The following is a 25,496-nucleotide window of genomic DNA, read 5'->3' as shown; positions in this document are numbered from 1 at the left end:
TGGCTGTGTGGGTGGGTGTGTGGGTGTGGGTGTGTGTGGGTGGGTGTGTGTGGGTGTGTGTGTGTGGCTGTGTGTGTAGCTATGTGGGTGGGTGAGTGTGTGGCTGTGTAGGTGGCTGTGTGTGTGTGTGTGTCCCATAGGACGTTCACATGTTTGTGAGCGCACGCGTGTAGAGGAGCAGGAGTGGTGTGGTTAGTGCACTGGCTGTGTGGGTCGGTGGGTGAGTGTGTGGGTGGCTATGTGTGTGTGTGTGGCTGTGTGGATGGGTGGGTGAGTGTGTGGGTGTGTGGCTGTGTGGGTGAGTGTGTGGGTGTGTGGCTGTGTGGGTGAGTGTGTGGGTGTGTGGGTGTGTGGGTGAGTGTGTGTGTGGCTGTGTGGATGGGTGGGTGAGTGTGTGGGTGTGTGGCTGTGTGGGTGAGTGTGTGGGTGTGTGGATGTGTGGATGGGTGGATGTGTGGGTGAGTGTGTGTGTGGCTGTGTGGATGGGTGGGTGAGTGTGTGGGTGTGTGGCTGTGTGGGTGAGTGTGTGGGTTTGTGGCTGTGTGGGTGAGTGTGTGGGTGCGTGAGCGTGTGAGTGTGTGGATGTGTGGGTGGGTGTGTGATGTGTGGGTGGGTGAGTGTGTGGGTGGCTGTGTGGGTGGGTGGCTGTATGGGTGGGTGGCTGTGTGGGTGAGTGTGTGGATGTGTGGGTGGGTGTGTGTGTGGGTGGGTGAGTGTGTGGCTGTGTGGGTCAGTGTGTGGCTGTGTGTGTGTGTTTGGCTGTGTGTGTGGCTGTGTGAGTGAGTGTGACTGTGTGGGGAGGAGTGGAGGGGGGGATGGGGGCCTTTGTTTGTGTCCCGCAGGAGGTAGTCGCCTGACTATGGCCCCCTATTCGGTGCCCCCCCGCCCCCCAGCTCAGAGGAAGACTGTGACGAGGACTGTGAGGGCCTTTTGTGTGCCACCGTGAGAAGCCGTCTTTCTGACGCGCGTCGCCCGGGGCAACGTGACGTAGAGCAGCACACACGCATACACACTCACCTGTGTGTGTGTGTGCGGCTTCCGACTCGCTCGCACACACGCAGGTACACACTCACACACACACACACAGGTACACACACACACAGGTACACACTCACACAGGTACACACACACTCACCTGTGTGTGTGTGTGTGCGGCTTCCGACTCGCTCGCACACACGCAGGTACACACTCACACACACACACAGGTACACACACACACAGGTACACACTCACACAGGTACACACACACTCACCTGTGTGTGTGTGTGTGTGCGGCTTCCGACTCGCTCGCACACACGCAGGTACACACTCACACACACACACACAGGTACACACACACACAGGTACACACTCACACAGGTACACACACACTCACCTGTGTGTGTGTGTGTGCGGCTTCCGACTCGCTCGCACACACGCAGGTACACACTCACACACACACACAGGTACACACACACACAGGTACACACTCACACAGGTACACACACACTGACCTGTGTGTGTGTGTGTGTGCGGCTTCCGACTCGCTCGCACACACGCAGGTACACACACACACAGGTACACACGCACACACACACAGGTACACACGCACACTCACCTGTGTGTGTGTGTGTGTGCGCGGCTTCCGACTCGCTCGCACACACGCAGGTAACCACACAGGTACTCACTCACAGGTACACACACACAGGTACACACACACACACACTCACCTGTGTGTGTGTGCGGCTTCCGACTCGCTCGCACACACACAGGTAACCACACAAGTACACACTCACAGGTATACACACACACAGGTACACACTCACAGGTATACACACACACAGGTACACACTCACAGGTACACACACACACAGAGACACACAGGTATACACACACACAGGTACACACTCACAGGTACACACACACACAGGTACACACACACGCACAGGTACACACACACTCACACAGGTACACACACACAGGTACACACACAGGTACACACACACACAGGTACACACACACACAGGTACACACACAGGTACACACACAGGTGCACACGCGCACACAGGTGCACACTCACAGGTACACACACACACAGGTACACACACACAGGTACACACACAGGTGCACACGCGCACACAGGTGCACACTCACAGGTACACACACACACAGGTACACACACACAGGTACACACACACACACCCAAAGGTGGCACACACAGGTGCACACACAGGTGCACACACAGGTGCACACACAGGTGCACCACACAGGTGCACACACAGGTGCACGCGCACCGCGCGAGCCCACTAAGACGACCGCCTCTCCCTTGTGCTCTGCAGGTGACGGTGCGCGACCTCCCGCGTAGCACCACCACCGCCACCACAAACACCACCACCACCACCGCCACCACCAACACCACCATGTCCAGGTTCCGCCAGGTGAAGCCGTCTCTGCCCACGCCGGAGCGACCGCCGCCACGGCCACCACCACCACCACCATCGCCGGCATCATCGTCGGCATCATCGGCATCATCGCCGGCCGTGGGGGGGCTGGAGGTGGTGGCGAGCCGCTACGAGGTACAGCGCAGGTTGGGAGCCGGCAGCTTCGGCAGCGTCTACCTGGTGCGGGATCTCAAGGCCGCTGCTGCTGCTGGTGGTAGTGGTGGCGGTGGTGAGGCCATGTGAGTATTGTTACTCTGAGGTTTTATCGGTAAAGTCACGTAGGTGACTCACCTGCTCGCCCGCTCGCCCGCTCACCCGCTCACCCGCTCACTCACTCACCACTCACTCACCCACCACTCACTCACTCACCCACCACTCACTTACTCACTCACCCACCCACCACTCACTCACTCACTCACCCACCACTCACTCTCTCACCCGCTCACTCTCTCACCCGCTCACTCGCTCACCTGCTCACCCACCACTCACTCACTCACTCTCTCACCTGCTCACCCACCACTCACTCACTCTCTCACCTGCTCACTCTCTCACCTGCTCACCCACCACTCACTCACTCTCTCACCTGCTCACTCTCTCACCCGCTCACCCGCTCACCCGCTCACCTGCTCACCCACCCGCTCACCCACTCACCCGCTCACTCACTCACCCAGCGCTCGGTTATTCACTCGCTCGCTCGCACAACGGTCTGCCAAGGCCCCATCATTACGGGCTACCTCCGTGTCCGTGATGCCGCCGCTGCTGCTGCAGGTGTGTGCTGATGCTGCAGGTGTGTGTTGATGCAGGTGTGTGCTGATGCTGCAGGTGTGTGCTGATGCTGCAGGTGTGTGCTGATGCTGCAGGTGTGTGTTGATGCTGCAGGTGTGTGCTGATGCTGCAGGCGTGTGTTGATGCAGGTGTGTGCTGATGCTGCAGGTGTGTGCTGATGCTGCAGGTGTGTGTTGATGCAGGTGTGTGCTGATGCTGCAGGTGTGTGCTGATGCTGCAGGTGTGTGCTGATGCAGGTGTGTGTTGATGCAGGTGTGTGGTGATGCTGCAGGTGTGTGCTGATGCAGGTGTGTGTTGATGCAGGTGTGTGCTGATGCTGCAGGTGTGTGCTGATGCTGCAGGTGTGTGCTGATGCTGCAGGTGTGTGCTGATGCTGCAGGTGTGTGCTGATGCTGCAGGCGTGTGTTGATGCAGGCGTGTGCTGATGCTGCAGGTGTGTGCTGATGCTGCAGGTGTGTGTTGATGCAGGTGTGTGCTGATGCTGCAGGTGTGTGCTGATGCTGCAGGTGTGTGCTGATGCAGGTGTGTGTTGATGCAGGTGTGTGCTGATGCTGCAGGCGTCTGCTGATGCAGGTGTGTGTTGATGCAGGTGTGTGCTGATGCTGCAGGTGTGTGCTGATGCTGCAGGTGTGTGTTGATGCAGGTGTGTGCTGATGCTGCAGGTGTGTGCTGATGCTGCAGGTGTGTGCTGATGCTGCAGGTGTGTGCTGATGCTGCAGGCGTGTGTTGATGCAGGTGTGTGCTGATGCTGCAGGTGTGTGCTGATGCTGCAGGTGTGTGCTGATGCTGCAGGCGTGTGCTGATGCAGGTGTGTGTTGATGCAGGTGTGTGCTGATGCTGCAGGTGTGTGCTGATGCTGCAGGTGTGTGCTGATGCTGCAGGCGTGTGTTGATGCAGGTGTGTGCTAATGCTGCAGGTGTGTGCTGATGCTGCAGGTGTGTGCTGCTGCTGCAGGTGTGTGTTGATGCAGGTGTGTGCTGATGCTGCAGGTGTGTGCTGCTGCTGCAGGCGTGTGTTGATGCAGGTGTGTGCGTGCTGATGCTGCAGGCGTGTGCTGATGCAGGTGTGTGTTGATGCAGGTGTGTGCTGATTCTGCAGGTGTGTGCTGATGCTGCAGGTGTGTGCTGATGCTGCAGGTGTGTGTTGATGCAGGTGTGTGCTGATGCTGCAGGCGTGTGTTGATGCAGGTGTGTGCTGATGCTGCAGGTGTGTGTTGATGCAGGTGTGTGCTGATGCTGCAGGCGTGTGCAGATGCAGGTGTGTGTTGATGCAGGTGTGTGCTGATTCTGCAGGTGTGTGCTGATGCTGCAGGTGTGTGCTGATGCTGCAGGTGTGTGTTGATGCAGGTGTGTGCTGATGCTGCAGGTGTGTGCTGATGCTGCAGGTGTGTGCTGAAGCAGGTGTGTGCTGAAGCAGGTGTGTGCTGATGCTGCAGGTGTGTGCTGAAGCAGGTGTGTGCTGAAGCAGGTGTGTGCTGATGCAGGTGTGTGCTGAAGCAGGTGTGTGCTGAAGCAGGTGTGTGCTGATGAGGTTGCTGAAGCAGGTGGTGTGCTGAAGCAGGTGTGTGCTGAGCAGGTGTGTTCTGATGCAGGTGTGTGCTGATGCTACAGGTGTGTGCTGAAGCAGGTGTGTGCTGAAGCAGGTGTGCTGAAGCAGGTGTGTGCTGATGCTGCAGGTGTGTGCTGATGCTGCAGGGTGTGTTGATGCAGGTGTGTGCTGATGCAGGTGTGTGCTGATGCATGTGTGTGCTGATGCTGCAGGTGTGTGCTGAAGCAGGTGTGTGCTGATGCTGCAGGTGTGTGCTGATGCTGCAGGTGTGTGCTGAAGCAGGTGTGTGCTGATGCAGGTGTGTGTTGATGCAGGTGTGTGCTGATGCAGGTGTGTGCTGATGCAGGTGTGTGCTGATGCAGGTGTGTTATGATGCTGCAGGTGTGTGCTGAAGCAGGTGTGTGCTGATGCAGGTGTGTGCTAAAGCAGGTGTGTGCTGATGCAGGTGTGTGCTGATGCAGGTGTGTGCTGAAGGCGGTGTGTGCTGATGCAGGTGTGTGCTGATGCAGGTATGTGCTGATGCTGCAGGTGTGTGCTGAAGCAGGTGTGTGCTGAAGCAGGTGTGTGCTGATGCAGGTGTGTGCTGATGCTGCAGGTGTGTGCTGAAGCAGATGTGTGCTAAAGCAGGTGTGTGCTGAAGCAGGTGTGTGCTGAAGCAGGTGTGTGCTGATGCAGGTGTGTGCTGAAGACGGTATGTGCTGCTGCTGATGCTCCAGGTGTGTGCTGCTGCTGCTGATGCAGGTGTGATGAAGACGGTGTGTGCTGCTGCTGCAGGTGTGCTGCTGCTGCTGAAGACGGCGTATGCTGCTGCTGCTGATGCTCCAGGTGTGTGCTGCTGCTGCAGGTGTGTGCTGAATACGGTGTGTGCTGCAGCTGCTGATGCAGGTGTGTGCTGCTGCTGAAGCAGGTGTGGGCTGAAGACGATGTGTGCTGCGGCTGCAGGTGTGCTGATGCAGGTGTGTGCTGCTGCTGCTGCTGCAGGTTTGTGCTGCTGATGCAGGTGTGCTGCTGCTGCTGATGCAGGTGTGTGCTGAAGACGGTGTGTGCTGCTGCAGGTGTGTGCTGAAGACGGTGTGTGCTGATGCAGGTGTGTGTTGAAGACGGTGTGTGCTGAAGCAGGTGTGTGTTGAAGACGGTGTGTGCTGAAGCAGGTGTGTGCTGAAGACGGTGTGTGCTGATGCAGGTGTGTGTTGAAGACGGTGTGTGCTGATGCAGGTGTGTGTTGAAGACGGTGTGTGCTGAAGCAGGTGTGTGCTGCTGCAGGTGTGTGCTGAAGACGGTGCCCGTCGGGGAGCTGCGTGCGGACGAGACGGTGCACGCGCACACCGAGGCGCGGCTGCTGGCGCGCCTGCGCCACCCTTGCATCGTGCGTCTCCACGCCAGCTTCCTGGAGCGCGACCTGCTGTGCATCGTCACCGAGCTGTGCGAGGTGACGGAGCGGTGGTGGTGGTGGTGATGGTGTCGATGGTGATGGTGCCGATGGAAGTGATGATGATGATGGAGGTGATGATGATGATGATGATGGAGGTGATGATGATATTGATGATGACGATATTGATGATGACGATATTGATGATGACGATATTGATGATGACGATATTGATGATGACGATGATGATGGTGCCGATGATGGCGATGGAGGTGATGATGATGATGGTGCCGATGGTGACGATGGAGGTGATGGTGATGATGGTGCCGATGATGATGATGGAGGTGATGATAGTGATGGTGCCGATGATGACGATGGAGTGATGATGATGGTGCCGATGGTGATTATGGAGGTGATGGTGATGATGGTGCCGATGATGATGATGGAGGTGATGATGGTGATGATGGTGCCGATGGTGATGATGGAGGTGATGGTGATGATGGTGCCGATGGTGACGATGGAGTGATGATGATGATGGTGCCGATGATGATGGAGGTGATGATGATGGTGCCGATGATGATGATGATGATGGTGCCGATGGTGATGATGGAGGTGATGATGATGATGGTGCCGATGGTGATGATGGAGGTGATGATGATGATGATGATGGTGCCGATGATGATGGTGCCGATGATGATGATGATGGTGCCGATGATGATGGTGCCGATGGTGACGATGGAGGTGATGGTGATGATGATGCTGAGTGTGATAACGAAGGTGATGATGATGACGATGTTGAGGATGATGATGGTGACGATGTTGATGATGACGATGATGTTGACGATGATGTTGACGATAACGATGTTGACGATGATGTTGACGATGATGTTGACGATAACGATGTTGACGATGATGTTGACGACGAAGATGTTTCTGGCGGCGTGTGCACAGGGTGGAGACCTGGACGCGAGGCTGGAGCGGTGTCGCTCCAGTCGAGGAGGGGCAGGAGAAGCGCTCCCCTGCGACCTGCTGCTCGACTGGCTGCTGCAGCTGCTGTTCGGGGTGCACTACATGCACAGCAGGCAGGCGCAGAGATAGCATCACCACCACCAATAGCAGCACCACCAACAGCATCACCACCAACAGCATCACCACCAACACCACCAACACCACCAACAGCATCACCACCAACAGCATCACCACCAACACCACCAACACCACCAACAGCATCACCACCAACAGCATCACCACCATCACCACCAATAGCATCACCACCATCACCACCAACAGCATCACCACCAACAGCATCACCACCAACAGCATCACCACCATCACCACCATCACCACCAACAGCATCACCACCAACAGCATCACCACCAACAGCATCACCACCAACACCACCAACACCACCAACAGCATCACCACCAACAGCATCACCACCATCACCACCAATAGCATCACCACCATCACCACCAACAGCATCACCACCAACAGCATCACCACCAACAGCATCACCACCATCACCACCAACAGCATCACCACCAACAGCATCACCACCAACAGCATCACCACCATCAGCATCACCACCAACAGCATCACCACCAACAGCATCACCACCAACAGCATCACCACCAACAGCATCACCACCAACAGCATCACCACCAACAGCATCACCACCAACAGCATCACCACCAACAGCACCACCACCAACAGCATCACCGCCAACAGCATCACCACAAATAGCATCACCAACAGCATCACCACCAACACCATCACCACCATCAGCATCACCACCAACAGCATCACCACCAACAGCATCACCACCAACAGCACCACCACCAACAGCATCACCACCAACAGCATCACCACCAACAGCATCACCACCAACAGCATCACTACCAACAGCATCACCACCAACAGCATCACCACCAACAGCATCACCACCAACAGCATCACCACCAACAGCATCACCACCAACAGCATCACCACCAACAGCATCACCACCAACAGCATCACCACCAATAGCATCACCACCAATAGCATCACCACCAATAGCATCACCACCAACAGCATCACCACCAACAGCATCACCACCAACAGCATCACCACCAACAGCATCACCACCAACAGCATCACCACCAATAGCATCACCACTAATAGCATCACCACCAACAGCATCACCACCAACAGCATCACCACCAATAGCATCACCACCAACAGCATCACTACCAACAGCATCACCACCAACAGCATCACCACCATCAGCATCACCACCAACAGCATCACCACCAATAGCATCACCACCAACAGCATCACTACCAACAGCATCACCACCAACAGCATCACCACCAATAGCATCACCACCAACAGCATCACTACCAACAGCATCACCACCAACAGCATCACTACCAACAGCATCACCACCAACAGCATCACTACCAACAGCATCACCACCAACAGCATCACTACCAACAGCATCACCACCAATAGCATCACCACCAATAGCATCACCGCTATCATCAGAACAGACGTCTGTGCGCCGTGTAGTAGAAGGACCAGTGCCCTCACTGGTGGCGATGAGATGTTAACTACCTCGCCTGATGTACAGGAGGTCGTGGGTTTGATCCAAATCGATGAATATGGGCTTCAGTGGGTCTCTATGAATCTCGATGGGTCTCTGTGGGTCTCTATGAGTCTCTATGGGTCTCTGTGGGTCTCTATGAGTCTCGATGGGTTTCTGTGGGTCTCTATGAGCCTCGATGGGTCTCTGTGGGTCTCTATGAGTCTCGATGGGTCTCTGTGGGTGTCTATGAGTCTCGATGGGTCTCTGTGGGTCTATGAGTCTCGATGGGTTTCTGTGGGTGTCTATGAGTCTCGATGGGTCTCTGTGGGTCTCTATGAGTCTCGATGGGTCTCTGTGGGTCTCCATGAGTCTCGATGGGTTTCTGTGGGTCTCTATGAGTCTCGATGGGTCTCTGTGGGTCTCTATGAGTCTCGATGGGTTTCAGTGGGTCTCTATGAGTCTCGATGGGTCTCTGTGGGTCTCTATGAGTCTCGATGGGTCTCTGTGGGTCTCTATGGTTGAGCTATAATTGTTGATAGTCAGGTCGCTTCTAAATTTAAGAGCTACGGCCTTGCTTGCTCAAAAAAAAATAGTTTAGTTTTAGTTGAGCAGATGTTTGGTATTTGAGTTCCTCTTCAGAACGGCGCGACTAACAGACTCATCGTGCCTGCTGCTGCTGCGGTACTACTGCTTCTACATGCTGATACTGATGCTGCTACTGCTGCGTACTGCTACTGCTTCTTGGTGCTACTGATACTACTGCTGCTGCTGCTACTACTGCTGCTGCGGTACTGCTGCTGTTGCTTCTACGTGCTGCCTGCTGCTGCTACTGCTGCTTCTTGGTGCTACTGCTACTGCTGCTACTACTGCTTCGTGCAACTTATACTGCTGCTACTACTGCTGCTACTGCTACTTCTTGGTGCTACTGCTACTACTGCTGCATGCTGCTGCGTACTGCTGCTGCTGCTACTACCGCCTGCTATTACTCCTGCTACTACTACCGCCTGCTGCTATTACTCCTGCTGCTGCTACTACCGCCTGCTGCTATTACTCCTGCTGCTGCTATTACCGCCTGCTGCTATTACTCCTGCTGCTGCTGTTGCTGCTGTTGCTGCTACTACCGCCTGCTGCTATTACTCCTGCTGCTGCTACCGCCTGCTGCTATTACTCCTGCTGCTGCTACTGCTGCTGCTACTGCTGTTGCTGCTACTACCGCCTGCTGCTATTACTCCTGCTGCTGCTATTACTCCTGCTGCTGCTACTGCTGTTGCTGCTACTACCGCCTGCTACTACTGCTGCTGTTGCTGCTACTACCGCCTGCTGCTATTACTCCTGCTGCTGCTACTGCTGCTATTACTCCTGCTGCTGCTACTGCTGCTGCTACTGCTGTTGCTGCTACTACCGCCTGCTGCTGCTGCTGCTGCCCCCACAGCTGCATCATCCATCGCGACCTCAAGACCAAGAACATCTTCCTGAGCAGGAACGACGTCATCAAGATTGGTGAGCGGCTGACTCACATAGAGACCCATAGACTCACACAGAGACCCGTAGACTCACACAGAGACCCACAGACTCACACAGAGACACACAGACTCACACAGAGACCCATAGACTCACATAGAGACCCATAGACTCACACAGAGACCCATAGACTCACACAGAGACCCGTAGACTCACACAGAGACCCATAGACTCACACAGAGACCCATAGACTCACACAGAGACCCACAGACTCACACAGAGACCCACAGACTCACACAGAGACCCATAGACTCACATAGAGACCCATAGACTCACACAGAGACCCATAGACTCACACAGAGACCCACAGACTCACACAGAGACCCACAGACTCACACAGAGACCCACAGACTCACACAGAGACCCGTAGACTCACACAGAGACCCATAGACTCACACAGAGACCCATAGACTCACACAGAGACCCACAGACTCACACAGAGACCCATAGACTCACACAGAGACCCACAGACTCACACAGAGACCCATAGACTCACACAGAGACCCATAGACTCACACAGAGACCCACAGACTCACACAGAGACCCATAGACTCACGCAGAGACCCATAGACACACGCAGAGACCCATAGACTCACACAGAGACCCATAGACTCACACAGAGACCCATAGACTCACATAGAGACCCATAGACTCACACAGAGACCCGTAGACTCACACAGAGACCGATAGACTCACACAGAGACCCACAGACTCACACAGAGACCCATAGACTCACGCAGAGACCCATAGACTCACGCAGAGACCCATAGACTCACACAGAGACCCATAGACTCACGCAGAGACCCATAGACTCACACAGAGACCCATAGACTCACACAGAGACCCATAGACTCACACAGAGACCCATAGACTCACACAGAGACCCATAGACTCACACAGAGACCCATAGACTTACACGGAAACCCATAGACTCACACAGAGACCCATAGACTCACACAGAGACCCATAGACTCACACAGAGACCCACAGACTCACACAGAGACCCATAGACTCACACAGAGACCCATAGACTCAGAAGAGACCCATAGACTTACATGGAGACCCATAGACTCACACAGAGACCCATAGACTCACACAGAGACCCATAGACTCACACAGAGACCCATAGACTCGCACAGAGACCCATAGACTCACACAGAGACCCATAGACTCACACAGAGACCCATAGACTTACATGGAGACCCATATACATGTCATTGTTGTCGTTGTTGTTGTCGTCATTGTTGTTGTTGTCATTGACCCTGTTGTTGTTGTTGTCATTGTCGTCGTCATTGTTGTTGTCATTGTTGTTGTCGTCGTCGTTGTTGTCGTTGTTGTCATTGTTGTCATTGTTGTTGTCGTTGTTATTGTTGTTGTCATTGTTGTTGTCGTTGTTGTTATCATTGTCATTGTTGTTGTTGTCACCGTTGTTGTTGTTGTCATTGTTGTTGTCGTTGTTGCCATCATCGTTGTTGTTGTCATTGTTGTTGTTGTCATTGTTGTCGTCGTTGTTGTCGTCACCGTTGTTGTTGTCATCGTTGTTGTTGTTGTTGTTGTGGTGCCGTGCCCCCCCCCCCCCCCCCCCGCGTGCAGGAGACTTTGGGGTGTCTCGTCTGCTGCAGGCCCCGGCCGACATGGCCTCCACGTTCACGGGCACGCCGCTCTACATGAGCCCCGAGGTGCTGCAGCTGCACGCCTACGGGGCCAAGGCCGACGTCTGGTGAGCTCACCCGCTCACCACCACCACATCATCAACCACCAGCGCACCTCATCACCCACCACCACCAACACCACATCACCCACCACCACCACATCTCATCACCCAGCCCACCACCACCACACCTTCATCACCCACCACCACCACACCTTCATCACCCACCACTACACCTCATCACCCACCACCACCACTACATCTCATCACCCACCACCACTACCGCACCACATCACCCACCACCACCCCACCTTCATCACCCACCACTACACCTCATCACCCACCACCACCAACACCACATCACCCACCACCACCACTACATCTCATCACCCACCACCACCACCACACCTCATCACCCACCACCACCACACCTTCATCACCCACCACCACCACACCTCATCACCCACCACCACCACACCTCATCACCCACCACCACCGCACCTCATCACCCACCACTACACCTCATCACCCACCACCACCAACACCACATCACCCACCACCACCACTACATCTCATCACCCACCACCACCACCTCACCTTCATCACCCACCACCACCACCACACCTCATCACCCACCACCACCACCACACCACATCACCCACCACCACCACACCTTCATCACCCACCACTACACCTCATCACCCACCACCACCAACACCACATCACCCACCACCACCACACCTTCATCACCCACCACTACACCTCATCACCCACCACCACCAACACCACATCACCCACCACCACCACTACATCTCATCACCCACCACCACCACCACACCTCATCACCCACCACCACCACCACACCACATCACCCACCACCACCACACCTTCATCACCCACCACTACACCTCATCACCCACCACCACCACCACCACACCTCACCACCACCACCACCACACCTCACCAACCCCCGGTTAGCACGGTTGGCTCCGTACGGCGTGAAGGAAGTTCACTACCGGCACCTCCGAAACCTCGCCAGCCACACCAGCACCCACCACTACTGCCGCTCAGCTGTGAACTTGACCCCCCCCGACCCCTCCCCCCCTGCCCCCCCTGCCCCCCCTGCCCCCTCCCCCCCTGCCCCCCCTGCCCCCCTCCCCCCCTGACCCCTCCCCCCCTGCCCCCCTGCCCCCCCTCCCCCCCCTGCCCCCGCCCCCCCTCCCCCCCCTGCCCCCGCCCTCCCCCCAGGGCCGTGGGATGCGTGCTGTACGAGATGTGCGCCCTGCGCCCGGCGTTTGCCGCCTCCACGTGGGTGCAGATCCTGCGGCGCATCCTGGAGGAGCCGGCGCCAGCCCTGCCGCCCGGCTTCCCACCCGCTCTCAACACCATCCTGCAGAGGTGGGGGGTGGGGGTGGGGGGTGGGGGTGGGAGGGGGGTGAGGGGGGTGGGAGGGGGGTGGGGGTAAGGGGGGGTGGGGGGGAAGATCCTCCCCCCTCCCCCACCGCCATCGTCATCATCACCATTGTCATAATCATCACCAGCACTGCCACCATCATCATCACCATTGTCATAATACCATTGTCATAATCACCATCATCATCAGCACTATCACCATCATCATCATCATCAGCACTGTCATCATCACCGTTGTCATAATCACCATCATCATCACTGTCACCATCATCATCACCATTGTCATAATCACCATTGTCATAATCACCATCATCAGCACTGCCACCATCATCATCACCGTTGTCATAATCACCATTGTCACCATCATCAACTCCCTCTCGTCATCATCATCATCAGCACTGCCACCATCATCATCACCGTTGTCATAATCACCATTGTCACCATCATCAACTCCCTCTCGTCATCATCATCATCAGCACTGTCACCATCATCAGCTCCCCATCACTAACGTCAACTCACCGAGAGGTCCTTTCTGCTACAGCCCCCAAGCAACCCCCCCCCCCCCGACGAACAGCACTTGCCCCAACGGTCCACGGAGGCTACACGGGGGACCTTTGTCTGCGTGCACGTTGCGTGCAGGATGCTCAGCAAGGAGACGTCCGTTCGCCCTTCGGCAGAGGAGCTGCTGCACGAGCCGTTCATACAGCAGCGGATACAGGTGGCTACACCCTGAGCCCCCCCCCCCCCACAGATTAACCCCCCGGCCCCCCCCCCTGCCTCCCCTCGCCCCCTCGACCCCTCGTCCCCCTTGACCCCTCCTCCCCCCTCTCCCCCTTGACCCCTTGACCCCTCGCCCCCCCTGCCCCCTCTCCTCTTTGACCCCTCCTCCCCCCTCTCCCCCTCTGACCCCTTGACCCCTCGCCCCCTTGACCCCTCCTCCCCCCTCTCCCCCTCTGCCCCCTCCTCCCCCCTCTCCCCTTTCCCCCTCTGACCCCTCGACCCCTTGACCCCCTCTGACCCCTCGACCCCTTCCCCCCTTGTCCTCCCGTCCCCTCACCCCCCCACCCCCCCGCCCCCCTGCCCCCTCGTCCACTCCTCCTGACCGCTTGTGCCTGGGTTCAGTCCCCCTCTCTGCCCCCCCCACTCCACCCCCCCTGACCCCCCCTGACCCCCCCTGACCCCCACCTCTGCCACAGAGTTCCCTCTCCCGGCTGGAGGAGCAGCTGGGAGCTGAGAGGAGACAGAGCGGAGTGGAGCAGCAGGAAGAGACGTCCCAAGTGCCGTGAGTTGGTGTGGGCCCTGTGAGCACTCAACCACTCACACTCACTCATACTCACTCACACTCACCCACACACACTCACACTCAACCACTCACACTCACTCACACACTCACACAGCCACACTCACCCATATACTCACCCACACTCACCCACACACTCACCCACACACACTCACCCACACACACTCACTCACACTCACTCACACTTACACTCACCCATATACTCACACTCACTTACACTCACCCACACCTAGGAGAGGCCCAGGACCGGTTCACATAATCGTAACTGGGTGTTGGCCGTGAGCGGGAATCGAACTCGGTTCGCCGCCGGGTTCATAGCTCAGCGCGCTAACCGCTGCACCACCGCTCCCCACTACCGCTCTACACACAGAGCCACACAGACACGCACCCACACAAGCACACACACCTGCCCCCCCCCCCCTGGGAGAATGATAAACAAACACGTGGACAAACCGCACTGCCGGGTGATTGCTTCCCCCACCGTTCCGTTCCCCATCACTGTGCACGTGAGGGTCTCAGCGCTGGGAGCCGAGAGGAGGGGAGATTGGGGGGGGGGGGGGAGATTTGGGGGGGTGGGGGATTAGAGGGCAACCCGATTGATTGCCCACCTTGGTTCATTTCAACCCTCCCGCCCTCCCGAATGCCATCAGACACGGCGGCGGCATGCCTCGGCTGGCGTGTGACCATGGCACCCGTTGGCTTAGCTGGCCGTGATTGTGTGTGTGTGTGTGCACGTGTGTGTGTGTGTGCACATGCCTGTGTGTGTGTGTGTGCGCGTGTGTACACATGCCTGTGTGTGTGTGTGTGTCCACACATGCCTGTGTGCGTGTGTGTGTGTCTACACATGCCTGTGTGCGTGTGTGTGTGTCTACATATGCCTGTGTGCGTGTGTGTACACATGCCTGTGTGCGTGTGTGTACACATGCCTGTGTGCGTGTGTGTACACATGGCTCTGTGCGTGTGTGCGCGTGTGTGTGTGTACACATGCCTGTGTGCGTGTGTGTCTACACATGCCTGTGTGCGCGTGTGTGTGTGTACACATGCCTGTGTGCGTGTGTGTGTACACATGCCTGTGTGTGTGTGTCTACACATGCCTGTGTGCGCGTGTGTGTATGTACACATGCCTGTGTGTACGTGTGTGTGTGTGTCTACACATGCCTGTGTGTGTGTAGGGTACGGGTAGCCGTTCCCTACCCGTACCTTACACGAAATGAGTGACAAACGGTTACTCACCAGTGACTCACGGTCTACCCCGGCTACCCGTACCCTGGCCGGGTACGGGTAGCCGGGTATCGGGTAGGGTACGGGTATCGGGTACCCGGTTGCGACCTCTGTCGCTAACAGCGTTCGCCCCAACAAATCTGATAACGCTACACGGGGGGGGGGATCTTCGTCTCTGTGCGTGCGCGTTGCAGGCAGCGCAAGGTTCACCTGGAGACGCTGCGAGCGTGCGCACAGGTGCGCGCCATGACCCCGCGGGAGAGGATGCGGATACGCAAGCTCCAGACAGCCGACCTCCACGCAAGAAAGCTGCAGTGAGGGACACAGACCAAGATCATCCACCCCCCCCCCCCCCACGCGTCTCCCCGGTGCTTGGTGGTCAGACAGCGCCGCTGGGTGCTCATTTCAGGCTGAGTCGACCTAGGCGACACCCGTGACTGGTTTCAGATGCTCGTTGTCGATTGTTTTCCGTGAGCGGGAATCGAACTCGGGTCGCCGGGTTTCGTAACGGCAGCGCGCTGACGGACAAAGACAAAGATCCCCCGTGTAGCCTTAGCAGACTAGCGGGGCAAGTGCCGTTAGCGAGTAGCAGCTGTGCAGGCCGGCACGGCACAGGAGGGAGTGGGTGGCCAGCACCACGCCCGGCCGCCTTTGTCTCCCCAGTAGCGATGTTTACTGCACACCGCACCGGGTACGCGATGTTGACCTTGAGCAGGAATCGAATTCGGGTCATCAGGTTCATGGCCCAGTGCGCTAACCGCTACGCCACCGCTCCCCACAACAATAACCGCCATTCGCCACTAAGTGGCGGTGACGTCACCACGAACGCTTGTGCCAGGCCATGTGCACCTTGAGGCCACGTGACACACACACAGTGGCACCCACAGTGACACTCATAGTGACACACACAGTGACACACACACAGTGACACACACAGTGACAACAACAACCGCAATTCGCCACTAAGTGGCGGTGACGTCACCACGACGCTTGTGCCAGGCCATGTGCACCTTGAGGCCACGTGAAGTGTCGAACGCCTGCTGGCAGGAGGTCACGGAGCAGACCCAGCAGGTGCCATGGGTCGACTGACTGAGATGACCGAGATGAGTGACTGATGCACCACCTGTGCCCCCTACTGTGGCAACTTGCTGTGCTTTAGCCACCTGGCGCTCCGCTCGTTGTTGTCCCCACAACAGACACACACACGCGCACAAAGACAAAGGTCTCCCGTATAGCCTCTAACAGGAGTACTGTTCGCAAGTCCAGTATGTGGGCAACTCAACTCAAAGTGGATCATTTCCCGCACCTCCGATTGGCACGGTTGGCTACGCGTGGTGCGAAAGGAGTTCAACGTAGGCACATAAGATTGACAAGATATACAAACGCAGACATCACTTCAACCGTGATGATGGGTACAAACTGAGTAATCATTGGAAAGATGTTATTAAAAAAATTTAAACATTTATTTGACAGGTACTTTATTTATACTTTACCGAGTGTTGACATCCCCAGCGTTTAACACCTACTGCCTTTTTGTATTTGGATTCTCAACCAACACCGGTATAGGTCGAGGTACACCGATTGTTTCTCTTGCACATGACGACGTTGACCAATTTCTCTTGTAGCCCCTCCCCCCCCCTTAACTTGTATTTAAGGCAGAGGTCGCAACCGGGTACCCGATACCCGTACCCTACCCGATACCCGGCTACCCGTACCCGGCCGGGTACGGGTACGGGTACCCGTCTCTGACCCTGGTGCGGCCTGGTACGGGTAGGCCATGAGTCACTGGTGAGTCACCGTTTGTCACTCATTTCCCAACGTCTTGTGTCTCTTCTCACAATTCAAGTTCCTAGAATCAACCCACCCGCGCCTGCAACATGTCTTCATCCCAGAGGTCGCAATCAGGTACCCGATACCCGTACCCTACCCGTACCCAGCCAAGTACGGGTACCCGTTTGTGACCCTGGTGCGGCCGGGTACGGGTACGGGTAAGAATTCTAAACACGTTGGCGACCTCTGATTTAAGGGCTTGTCTCTTGGAATGTTGCTTCACTTGACGCAGTAATTTTAGCTGTGACTGTCCCACCTGATGATGGAGACTTGTGTTGCCTCCGAAACGTCGTGAGTTTTATTATTTTATTTCTATTATTATTTATATTAATTTCATTTGTCACCCACGTGACTTTACCGAAAAAACCTAAGAGTAGGCACATAAAGACTCAAGGACTTACACAGAAACCCACAGACTCATCACGCAGAGACCCGTGGACTCGCGCGCCGCGTCAAATGCTCTTCTGCGGCCGTCTGGAATGTTCCTCCGACCCATATTGGGAAGCCGCTGGAAGCTGTGCGCTGTTATCTGAACCGGTCCTGGGCCTCCCCTAGGCCGACTCAGCCTCAAATGAGTGCCTGGTTCGGTGTGTAGTAAACATCGCGACTGGGGAGACAAAGTCCAGCCTGCTGGTCAAACCCAGGATGGATCGTGGGTGCCACACACAGTGACACGTGCATTGACACCCATAGGGCAAGTTGGTACGCTGGTGTATGTGTGTCACTGTGTGTGTCACTGTGTGTGTGTCACTGTGTGTGTGTGTCTCTGTGTATCTCTTGTGTGTATCTCTGTGTGTCTCTGTGTGTCTCTCTGTGTGTGTGTATCTCTGTGTGTGTCTCTGTGTGTCTCTGTGTGTGTGTATCTCTGTGTGTCTCTGTGTGTCTCTGTGTGTCTCTGTGTGTCCAGGGAGGTGGCTGAGGACCACCGACTCAACAACCTGCGGCAGCGAAACATCAACCGCTTGCGCAACACGGCCAACCACCTGACAGCGCTCATGGTGGGGGGAACAATCACACAAACAAAAACAAAGATCCCCCGTGTAGCCTTGACAGACTGTAGGGGCAAGTGCTGTTAGCGAGCACCTATGATGGCGGGAATGGTACACGAGGGGGTGGGTGACCACAGCACCACGCCCGGCCGCCTTTGTCTCCCCAGTGGCGATGTTTACACCACGTACTCATTTCAGGCTAAGACGATCTAGGGGAGGCCCAGGACCGGTTCAGATAATCGTCACTGGCAGTGTTGGCCATGAGTGGGAATCGAACGCGGGTCGCCAGGTTCATAGCGCAGCGTAGCGCTAACCGCTACACTATCGCACAGGCACACACACATGCACACACACACACAGGCACACACAGAAACGCACGCACACACAGGCACACACAGGCACACACACTCACACACACGCACACACACGCACACACAGGCACGCACGCACACACACATGCACACGCACACTCACACACACACAGACACGTGGACTCAAAATCCAGGTGACGCCACCTCGCCCGTATCTCTCTCTCCAGAACATCGACGAAGCCGCCACGGCGGCAGAGGAGGAGGAGTTGGAATCGCTCCAGCGCTCAGACAGGAGGAGCGCCGGGACGGAGGGACACGTGGGCCCCAAGACGGAGGGTCACGTGGGCCCCGGGATGGAGGGACACGTGGTCCCCAAGACGGAGGGTCACGTGGGCCCCAAGACGGAGGGTCACGTGGGCCCCGGGGCCGGCAGGAACTCGGGCCTGGCCGTGCGTGACGGACAGGGCTACGGTGAGAGGCTGGCGGTGGGGACATCTCTACCCCCCCCCCATCTCTACCACCCCCCCCATCTCTACCACCCCCCCCTCATCTCTACCACCCCCCCCCTCTCTACCACCCCCCCCTCTCTACCACCCCCCCCCCCTCTCTACCACCCCCCCCATCTCTACCACCCCCCCCATCTCTACCCCCCCTCCCATCTCTACCACCCCTCCCATCTCTACCACCCCCCCCATCTCTACCACCCCCCATCTCTAACACCCCCATCTCTGCCACCCCCCCATCTCTACCACCCCCCCATCTCTACCACCCCCCCATCTCTATCTACCCCCCCCATCTCTACCACCCCCCATCTCTACCCCCCCCATCTCTACCACCCCCCCATCTCTACCCACCCCCCCCTCATCTCTACACCCCCCCCCATCTCTACCACCACCCCCCATCTCTACCCCCCCCCCATCACTACCCCCCCCCGAATCTCTGCCACCCCCCCCCCCATCTCTACCCCCCCATCCTACCACCCCCCCCCCCCCCCATCTCTACCACCCACCCCATCTCTACCACCCCCCCATCTCTACCACCCCCCCATCTCTACCACCCCCCCATCTCTACCACCCCCCCATCTCTACCACCCCCCCATCTCTACCACCCCCCCATCACTACCACCCCCCCCTCTCTACCACCCCCCCATCTCTACCACCCCCCCCTCATCTCTACACACCCCCCCTACTCTACCACCCCCCCCCCTCTACCTCTACCACCCCCCATCTCTACCCACCCCCCATCACTACCCCCCCCGAATCTCTGCCACCCCCCCCCATCTCTACCCCCCCCCATCACTACCACCCCCCCCATCTCTACCACCCCCCCATCTCTACCACCCCCCCCCATCTCTACCACCCACCCCCATCTCTGGCCCCCCCCCCATCACTACCACCCCCCCCCATCTCTAAACCACCCCCCCCCATCACTACCACCCCCCCCATCTCTACCACCCCCCCATCACTACCACCCCCCCCCCATCTCTGCCCCCCCCCCCATCACTACCACCCCCCCCCCATCTCTACCACCCCCCCCCATCTCTACCACCCCCCCCCATCACTACCACCCCCCCATCTCTAACCACCCCCCATCTCTACCACCCCCCATCTCTACCACCCCCCCCATCTCTACCACCCCCCCATCTCTACCACCCCCCATCTCTACCACCCCCCCATCTCTACCACCCCCCATCACTACCACCCCCCCATCTCTACCACCCCCCCCATCTCTACCACCCCCCCATCTCTGCCACCCCCCCATCTGCCCCCCCCCCATCTCTACCACCCCCCCCCCCCATCTCTACATCTCTACCCCCCCCAATCTCTGCCCCCCCCCCGTGCCAGGGGTGATGGTGCAGGGGTGAAGGTGACACCCGAAGCGACTCTAAATGGGGGGCCACAACAATCGGCTGAAACATATCACGGCCCGAATTGCTATTCCTGGAGCGATGATTGCGCTGAGCGGGTGAATTCATTTCTGCGCTGTCCTTGTATCATCTGCACATCGAACACCGATGGGACTGCGATCCAGATCCTCCAAGGATCCTTGAACTCCTCACAGATCCTTCAAGGATCCGTGAACTCCTCACACAATGCAGCCTGGTTAGAGCCATGATGCATTGTGTGAGGAGTTCACAGATCCTTCAAGGATCCGTGAACTCCTCACACAATGCAGCCTGGTTAGAGCCATGATGCATTGTGTGAGGAGTTCACAGATCCTTCAAGGATACGTGAATCCTCACACAATGCAGCCTGGTTAGAAACAGCCTGGTTAGAAACACTCTCACACAGAGCCAGCATGCATTGTGTGAGGAGTTCACCGATCCTCCAAGGATCTGTGAACTTCTCACACAATGCAGCCTGGTTAGAGCCAGCATCGGTCACGTGGGCATGCCGGCGGGAATGTTTGGAACCGGCGGAGATGTTCCATGAGAGGGGGGTCCACGTCTCACACGCTGAGAGAAGGGACGCTTTCACACACTCTTTCTAGAGAAACACTCTCTCTCTAGAGAAACACTCTCTAGAGAAACACTCTCACACACTCTCACACACTCTCATACTCTCACACTCTCGAGAGAAACACTCTCTAGAGAAACACTGTCTAGAGAAACACTCTCACACACTCTCACACTCTCTAGAGAAACACTCACACACTCTCACTCTCTCACACTCTCTAGAGAAACACTCTCACACACTCTCACTCTCTCACACTCTCTAGAGAAACACTCTCTCACACTCTCTCACACTCTCACACACTCTCTAGAGAAACACTCTCACACTCTCTAGAGAAACACGCTCACACTCTCTCACACTCTCTAGAGAAACACTCTCTCACACTCTCTCACACTCTCACAGAACTCTCCGGCCATGCCCCCCCCCCCCCCCGTGTTCTCAAATTACATCAATTTCCATGCAAATCCGCCTCCCCTCGTGTACGCGCCTCGCCACGACCCCTGGGCACACACTCAACCCCCCCCCACATCAACACAGCCGACTTAGCCCCCCCCCCACATCCCCCCCCCCATCAACACAGCCGACTTAGCCCCCCCCCCACATCCCCCCCCCCCCCATCAACACAGCCGACTTAGCCCCCCCCACATCCCCCCCCCCCCATTAACACAGCAGACTTAGCCCCCCCCCGCCCTACTCACCCCCCCACCTCACATCGCCGTGTCTCCCTGTCTCACCGTGTCCCATCATGTCTCCCCTGTCTGCCTCTGTCTGTGTCGCGGTGTCTCTCTGTATCTGTGTGTGTGTCCCCGTCTCTCCCTGTCTCTCTCTCCCGTATCTCCCTGTCTCTCTGTCTGTGTCCCCGTGTCTCCCTGTGTCTCTGTCTGTGTGTGTCCCCGTGTCTCCCTGTCTCTCTGTCTGTGTCCCCGTGTCTTCCTGTGTGTCCCCGTCTCTCCCTGTCTCTCTCTCTCCCATGTCTCCCTGTGTCTCTGTGTGTGTCTCCGTGTCTCCCTGTGTCTCTGTGTGTGTCCCCGTGTCTCCCTGTGTGTGTATGTGTCCTCGTGTCTCTCTGTGTGTGTCCGTCTCTCCCTGTCTCTCTCTCCCGTGTCTCCCTGTGTCTCTGTGTGTGTCTCCGTGTCTCCCTGTGTCTCTGTGCGTGTCCCCGTGTCTCCCTGTGTTTGTGTGTCCCCGTCTCTCCCTGTCTCTCTCTCTCCCGTGTCTCCCTGTGTGTGTCTGTGTCCTCGTGTCTCCCTGTGTTTGTGTGTCCCCGTCTCTCCCTGTCTCTCTCTCTCGTGTCTCCCTGTGTTTGTGTGTCCCCGTCTCTCCCTGTCTCTCTCTCTCCCGTGTCTCCCTGTGTGTGTCTGTGTCCTCGTGTCTCCCTGTGTTTGTGTGTCCCCGTCTCTCCCTGTCTCTCTCTCTCTCGTGTCTCCCTGTGTCTGTGTGTGTGTCCCCGTGTCTCCCTGTTTCTCTCTCTCCCGTGTCTCCCTGTGTGTGTCTGTGTCCTCGTGTCTCCCTGTGTTTGTGTGTCCCCGTCTCTCCCTGTCTCTCTCTCTCGTGTCTCCCTGTGTCTGTGTGTGTGTCCCCGTGTCTCCCTGTGTCTCTGTGTGTGTCCCCCCCCATGTTTCATCCACCCCCGTGTCTCACCCATCCGCGTGTCTCTCTGTATCAATGCATCTCCGTGTTTGACTGTCAACCCCCGTGTCTTGCCACGTCCCTCTGCCTCTCCAGGTCCTCGGATGTCGCCCTGTCTCCCCGCGTCCACCCTGTCTCCCCACGTCCACCCTGTCTCCCCACGTCCACCCTGTCCCTGTCTCTCTGTGTCACCGCGTCCCCGTGTGTCTCTCTCTGTCTCACCATGTCCCCACGTGTCTCACCGTGTCTCACCACGTGTCTCGCCGTGTCCCCCGTGTCTCCCCGTGTGTCTCTCTCTGTCTCACCGTGTCTCCCCGTGTCTCACCGTGTCTCCCCGTGTCTCACCGTGTCTCACCGTGTCTCCCCGCGTGTCTCACCGTGTCTCACCGTGTCCCACGTGTCTCACCGTGTCTCACCGTGTCTCATCACGTGTCTCACCGTGTCTCCCCGCGTGTCTCACCGTGTCTCCCCGCGTGTCTCACCGTGTGTCTCACCACGTGTCTCACCACGTGTCTCCCCGCGTGTCTCACCGTGTCTCACCGTGTCCCACGTGTCTCACCGTGTCTCCCCGTGTCTCACCGTGTCTCACCACGTGTCTCACCGTGTCTCACCACGTGTCTCACCACGTGTCTCCCCGTGTCTCACCGTGTCTCACCACGTGTCTCACCACGTGTCTCACCGTGTCTCCCCACGTGTCTCACCACGTGTCTCACCGTGTCTCCCCACGTGTCTCACCACGTGTCTCACCGTGTCTCCCCACCTGTCTCACCACGTGTTTCCCCGTATCTCACCGTGTCTCACCGTGTTCCCCGCGTGTCTCACCGTGTCTCCCCACCTGTCTCACCACGTGTCTCCCCCCGTGTCTCACCACGTGTCTCCCCCCGTGTCTCACCACGTGTCTCCCCACGTGTCCCGCCCATCGTCGTGTCTCTGCAGAGATCCCGGATGATCCGGCCCTGGCTGAGATTCTGTATGAGGACGACTTCGAGGTGGACAGCGACGACACCAACAGCACGGACGACGACGACGACGATGAGTCCACCACAAACGTACGCTGACCCAGCGACACACACAGAGACACACACAGTGACACACACACAGTGACACACACACAGTGACACACAGTGACACACACACACAGTGACACACACACAGTGACACACACAGTGAAACACACACACAGCGACACACACACACACACACAGTGACACACACAGTAACACACACAGTGACACACACACAGTAACACACACAGTGACACACACACAGTGACACACACACACAGTGACACAGACACACAGTGACACACACAGTGACACACACACACAGTGACACACACACACAGTGACACACACACAGTGACACACACAGTGACACACTCACATACAGTGACACACACACACAGTGACACACACAGTGACACACACACACCAGTGTACCAACTGCCCTATGGGTGTCAATGCACGTGTCACTGTGTGTGGCGCCCACGATCCATCCTGGGTTTGACCAGCAGGCTGGACTGTGTGAGGAGCTCACAAATCCTTGAGAGATCTGGACGCGTTCCCATCGGTGAGCTCCTCCGGCAGGCAAGGCTGCGCTGGCTGGGTCATGTAGCCCGCATGTCTGTCACCATGTGTGTCACCGATCGCGTCACTGATCGTGTCACCGCGTGTGTCACCGTGTGTGTCACCTTGTGTGTCACCGTGTGTGTCACCTTGTGTGTCACCGTGTGTGTCACCGTGCGCGTCACCGCGTGTGTCACCGTGTGTGTCACCGTGTGTGTATCACCGCGTGTGTGTTACTGATCGTGTCACCGATCGCGTCACTGATCGCGTCACCGCGTGTGTCACCATGTGTGTCACCATGTGTGTCACAGTGCGCGTCACCGCGTGTGTCACCGCGTGTGTCACTGTGTGTGTCACCGTGTGTGCGTCACTGATCTCATCACCGCGCGTGTGTCACCACGTGTGTGTTGCTGATCTCGTCACCGCGTGTGTGTCACCGCGTGTGTGTCACCGTGTCACAGGACAGCGACGTGAGGGATCTGCTCCGCTGCTTCCACGCCGTGGTGGACGCGGCGGGCGACGACGGCTCCCAGCGCTAGCAGCAGCGCCAGCAGCTGCCCCGTGGGCATCGGGGGTCTCTCCCGACGTCGCAACGCGAGCCTGGACACACCGCCACCGCCGCCGTCACCACAGTCCCCGTCACCGCCGCCGTCAGCCACCACTGCCGTCGTCACTGCCGCCACCGTCACCACCACAGTCACCACTGCTGTCACCACCGTCACCATCACCACCGTCACCGCCGCCGTCACCACCACCACCGTCACCACTGCTGTCACCACCGTCACCGCCGCCGTCACCACCACCACCATCACCACCGTCACCGCCGCCGTCACCACCACCGTCACCGCCGCCGTCACCACCACCACCATCACCACCGTCACCGCCGCCGTCACCACCACCGTCACCACTGCTGTCACCACCGTCACC

General features: G+C 57.4%; 1 protein-coding gene across 1 annotated transcript; it reads left to right on the top strand.

The window, feature by feature from the left end:
* Positions 1-922: 922 nt before the first annotated feature.
* On the top strand, positions 923-25,169 carry LOC133357916 (serine/threonine-protein kinase Nek11-like). Its single transcript, XM_061576097.1, has 14 exons — positions 923-1,061; positions 2,319-2,659; positions 6,018-6,183; positions 7,075-7,205; positions 10,119-10,186; positions 11,801-11,927; positions 13,107-13,256; positions 13,911-13,989; positions 14,468-14,553; positions 15,987-16,106; positions 18,530-18,620; positions 19,150-19,393; positions 23,941-24,053; positions 25,031-25,169. The coding sequence occupies exons 2-14, from the start codon at positions 2,400-2,402 to the stop codon at positions 25,106-25,108; spliced, it is 1,713 nt and encodes a 570-aa protein (XP_061432081.1). The 5' UTR covers positions 923-1,061; positions 2,319-2,399; the 3' UTR covers positions 25,109-25,169.
* Positions 25,170-25,496: the final 327 nt, after the last annotated feature.

This window comes from Lethenteron reissneri, chromosome 60, assembly GCF_015708825.2.
Source record: "Lethenteron reissneri isolate LAM-NWPU_2019-01 chromosome 60, ASM1570882v1, whole genome shotgun sequence".
In the NCBI taxonomy this organism is placed as follows: Eukaryota; Metazoa; Chordata; class Hyperoartia; order Petromyzontiformes; family Petromyzontidae; genus Lethenteron; species Lethenteron reissneri.
The sequence above is the reverse complement of the archived record's forward strand: the minus strand, read 5'-3'. Positions and strand labels throughout refer to the sequence as shown.